Source organism: Poecilia latipinna, unplaced genomic scaffold (assembly GCF_001443285.1).
Source record: "Poecilia latipinna isolate Pla-1442-1.1 unplaced genomic scaffold, P_latipinna-1.0 Scaffold369, whole genome shotgun sequence".
Lineage (NCBI taxonomy): Eukaryota > Metazoa > Chordata > Actinopteri > Cyprinodontiformes > Poeciliidae > Poecilia > Poecilia latipinna.
Window position 1 is genome coordinate 102,411 of NW_015112985.1, and position 4,940 is coordinate 107,350.

At 35.3% G+C, this 4,940-nt stretch overlaps 1 protein-coding gene across 6 annotated transcripts in view; it reads left to right on the forward strand.

Moving 5' to 3' along the window:
- Nucleotides 1–4,940, forward strand: part of LOC106949888 (uncharacterized) — a 23,625-nt gene that overhangs the window by 13,987 nt on the left and 4,698 nt on the right. For 3 of the 6 annotated variants that reach the window (XM_015036433.1, XM_015036432.1, XM_015036430.1), the window contains 4 exons: nt 671–807; nt 887–1,019; nt 1,239–1,284; nt 2,581–3,142. The exons of 1 other annotated variant lie outside the window; for it this stretch is intronic. In XM_015036433.1, coding sequence (XP_014891919.1) covers nt 671–807; nt 887–1,019; nt 1,239–1,284; nt 2,581–2,754 — 490 coding nt within the window. In that variant the 3' untranslated portion in view covers nt 2,755–3,142. Of the gene's footprint in view, nt 1–29; nt 189–495; nt 808–886; nt 1,020–1,238; nt 1,285–2,580; nt 3,143–4,940 lie in introns of those variants that run through there. 2 more of the 6 variants (XM_015036431.1, XR_001425490.1) reach the window with 2 other exon arrangements.

A 4,940-nucleotide genomic window follows, 5' to 3' on the forward strand; every position in this document is an offset into this window, starting at 1 on the left:
CTCTTGAAGCACTTTGAGAGATGAGAATTTGTGGTGTGAGTCGCCCAATAAAAGTTCAGAGGACAGTTGAGACGGCCTCTGTTCAGTGCAGCAGCAGATGTTGCATCGATAAGCAGGTGAGATGGATGCAGTGAGATTCAGCCTTTTACTGCTTCTGCCATATTTTGCATGCTTTATGGACGCTGAAGGTAACGTACAAAGTCTAATTTTCTTTCAATTGAATCTTGAATTATTATTTTTTCATCTCTTTCTCTTTTTTACTGTTTATTTAATGTTACATGACTCTGTGTTTCTGTTTTTAATTATGTAAAGCACTTTGAAATGCCTTGCTGGTGAAATGTGCTATACAAATAAAATTTGATTGATTGATTGAATAGTTTCTCACTATAATCTTTCAGTTTTTGTTAACCTTAGTTTCATCTGCTCTATTATTTTAAAATTCCACTCTTCCAGCAATCAGACTGTATCTCATACATTGTACTTTCCTGCTTGCAGAGACTCTTGTAAAAACAATCAGAAAAGGATCTGATTTCACTCCAATCTGCACCAATGAAACATCAAATATCATCATAATGATCATTTGTAAGATCAGAACGGAGAGGAACAATGGAGAGCAGTGCAGTCTGCGGTATAAAAACGGAGGTGACTTTGTTCATGAGTGTGGCTCCAGGTTCTCACTGAAAACCAGGAATCAAACTGTGTTTCTGCACCTGACCAGTTTAACAGCAGCTGATAGTGGGAACTACTCCTGTCAGTGTTCAAAGCTTGATGGAACACATTTTCTCCATCTCAGAATCATAGTTAATGGTGAGCACACTTTATATTGCTTGTGTCAAACTTTTAGTAGCTATATATTGTATAACAATGTTTGTTTTACTTCCAAAAGACTCAAATCCCGATGATAATTCATCAGATGAAGTTTGGAGCCAATCTGGAGTGATTCTTCTTTCTGCTGCAGTTCTCCTGGTTATCAAAGTGTCAGTCATTCTGGTATTTATCCACAGAAGACGTCCACATCGGTGAGAAACTGATTCAATAGAGTTTATTATTTTACTAAGACTTTGGCTTCTCAACTAAAATAATTCATTTTTAATATAATTTCTAGCCTTTTTCTGCTTCTTCAACACAATTATACCATTGTCTTAAATAAAAACTGACGTTTCTTTGAATGTTTGATCAGTGCTACATTTTGATGATTATACTTTGACACTAATTCTGAATTCTTGCATCTGTTTAAGATCGAAAACATTTGAATCATCTGTACATGGATCAGCTGCCGCTATAGTGAGTAAATATAATTTACTATTTTAAAATTTACACCATTGTTTTTGCCAAGTGGCATAAAAAAAACGCAAGAACAGGCATTCTTTTTTATTCTCTATTTTCTAATCTACTTTGCAGACCACTTTAGAAATTACAAGCGTGTGGCATCCAGCCAGCCATTTATTTTTCCATCTTCCATTTATCTTTCCATCCTTTCAGTTTTGGTTTTTGATCTGAGTCATATGTTCGGGTTCCCAGGTCGACATCGGAAAGATCTGAGAGACAGAAAAATACATCTTATCAGTCTGCTGCATCATGAAGTGGTTTCCTTTTGCTGTTTAGCTTTTGTCATAGAGAGTTTGTTCCATCTGATTGCTGCTGAGAATTTTTTTTATCAGTGTTTTCAGAATCAGATTTGTACAGGAATGATTTCTGTCTCTTTAAACAACGAGGTAAAGCCCAGATGATGAGTTAAAATTGCAGATCATGCAGATAACAATGGGAATTTGACATTGTGGAGTTTGATAATAGATCTAAGTTGCAAAGTACAAAGAGAAAATCAGAGCCCTGTGGCACACCACTCAGAACAGGAAGATAAACATAGATGTTTAAAGAAATAAGACCAGATATCATTATTGTAATGTTTAGGAAATATAAATAATTTTGGTAATTCTAAAATAAGACGTTTGACCTGACTTAATTTCAGACAGTGAGAAAAAGAGGTGTATGTGTTTTTCACACACACTTCTGGTTTCATCGGTTTATAAAACATGTTGAATAAATAAGAGTTTTACATGGCAGTTGAATCCTCAGAGATAAATAAAGTCTGTGTATCTGTTTGATGCATTAACATAAACCACAGTCAGAACAAATCCTTTACTGTCACCGGAGAAGATTTATGATTAATTTTGGTTCAACAATTTGACTGTTTCAGCTCCAAGAACAGAATGATGAACTAAGTTCATTTAAATAACAGAAGGATTCATGTACTATAGAAAATAACCACGAGATGGCACTGTTGCACTAATACAGAGAACCGTAGATGGAGGAAAAAACGCTCACAATATGGATCCAAACATTAATGTTCGCTGTGCTGAAACTGAGAAGAAACTGTTGCAAATGTGAATTAGAGAAATAAATAAAAAAATATTAAAAAATAAATAAATAGTACATTATTGTCAATTTATGCCTTTTAGTAATTAGATTTACCAGTAGAAAGATTTTCACTAAGGAGCGACGTAAATTGATGTCTGACTTGATTGAGGGTATTTTGCTTCAAAATTGTTTTTAATGTTTTTTATTTTTATTATTGTTTAGGATGACGATAACTTGAATGAGCTGTACGTAAATCTCCAGCGGCCATCCAGAGACCTCTATCAAACCGTCTCCTCAGGTCACCGTCAGCATGCAGCTAACAGAAACTCGGCCAACAAGAAAGAAACCGGCGACCTGGAAAATCTGGAAAGGAACAGGAATATTTATGAAAACTAATAATCTGTCAGGATAAATACAGTCTGATTTACATCAGGCTGAATTTTCTTATGTTTTACTGCGTTAATTAAGCTAACATGAAGTTTGTAAATTTACCTCTTTGTGCGGACAGAATCTGTTACATTCTCACGTCTTATCAACTGTGTTATGAACAGAAGGTACTATTTCTATTTTTGCAAAGCTTTTAAAACACTATTAATGCACTTCCTGCAGGGGTCAGGAAGTATGTATAAATTGTACTTATTATTTATGCATTTGTATATTATGTTTTTCATTTGTCTTGCTTGAAAATGTATGATTTATATGACATCACTGATACGTAGTGGTGTCCAGATGTTTTTGTCATGATGGCCAAAATCATCCGTGAAAAGGACTCGCAGCCAAAAATAAATTTTAAGAAAATGTATAAGAATTAATTTGTTTTTGTCTTACTTTTGTCTTTTAATGAAACATTAAGGCAGTCTTTTTTTTTCTTTTTTTTAAAATGGGAGTCTATAAATCTTTGACACCTACACTTAGCAACAAGAAGACGTCAGCAATTGCTGTATTTATCCACGGCTAAACAATGGTGGAGAGTGGCAGAAACAAGAGAATTTAGAAAATATTGTTCTTTAGCAATATTGTTCTTTAGCAGCGTCACTGTCTTCTTTAATTGTGATTAAAGGCAGAGCAAATTCATTCAGAGGGGCGCTAATAACCCTTAGCCTTCACCTTCATTCTATGTTCCACAGACAAAAGTTAAACTCTGGTTTAGCTCCGTAGCTTCCTGATCACCAGAGATATTCAGGAACTGTTTTCTCTTTTAAAACAGGACTGAACATGTGACTAAATTACAGCAGAGTAGTCAAAGACACTTAGAGGAAGCAGTTAAGCTAATTGAGGAATATGCTAACTTATCAACAGGTCAGCTTACCCAGAGGCCTCACACCACCAGATTATTCAAAAAGTCAACCTGTTGCCATCACTTTCTCTGACTGAGGTGACAAAACCTATTTTGCCTTCACAATGATGTCAAATCTAATCAGCGTAGAATGATGCTGAACTAGAAAACACATTTTGTTGCAGCTGACTGATGCCACACAAAAAATAGGCCAACAAAACAGTTGAAAGTCATACTTGGTTAGACCATGATCAACCATAACCACGTTTAGGCCACATTTAGAAATCAGTTGACGTCTTTATGGGGACATCTTTTTATGTTTCCCTTGTCGACCACATTGTCTAGACACAATGCAAAGCTGTCTTTTCAAAGTTGTTTAATTAAATTATTATGCTTTCTTGAACACACACCACATTATGAATGCCTTCCAAGTTTTCCTTTCAGTTGATAAAACCCCAAATTCATCAAACATTTCAGAAACTTGACTTCTTTTACTCAATTTATCCTAAATTGTGGAAATCTGTCCTCTTTCCAACATATTTGCTGAGTTGTTGCTTTTGTTTTCATGTCTTGGCTTCTTGATTGTCTATCTTGACTTTGCTCTGGTGTACCTTTAATCTGATATGAGATTCATTAATGGTGTAAAAATGAAAAAAACATGCATTTAGAAGCATCTCTTTTTCCATAAACAAAGAAAATAGAAAACGAATAGTAAATATTTCAGTATGAAGTTATTCTACTCTTTCAGACTTCTGTATGTATTAACCGGTGATTCCAACAGATGTGATGCATCTTCTGAAGGATATTTGTTTAGTTTTCATTTGTGTTAAGAAGCGGTGATGGACCATCAACCTGCAGCAGGGCGCTGTCTTCTCTTTGCAGCTTATATTCAAGACTGTAAAAGTGTGAAGACCACAAAGCAAACATGACATTTAGATCTTATATCTTACAGACACCAAATTGTTGCAGAAAACAAGGCAGGAAGTCCCACCTGTCATGACAACATGCTGTCATGCCGCTAGCTTTGTTCTGACGTGAGACGATGCAGAAAATACACGTTCTAATTGCTAATAACCATTATAGTTGATTGTTTTGGTTTTTAGCAAACTTTTGACCTAACAAAGTGTTTAAACTGTAACGATGCGATGTGTAGAGATGATTCTGGTTTGTGTTCTGTTGTTTCACAGTGAAGTCGTCATGTAGACGCGTTTCCCTTTCAGAAAAAGTCTCACATCCTCTTGAACCACTTTGAGAGATGACAATTTGTGGTTTGAGTCGCCCAATAAACGTTCAGAGGACAGTTGAG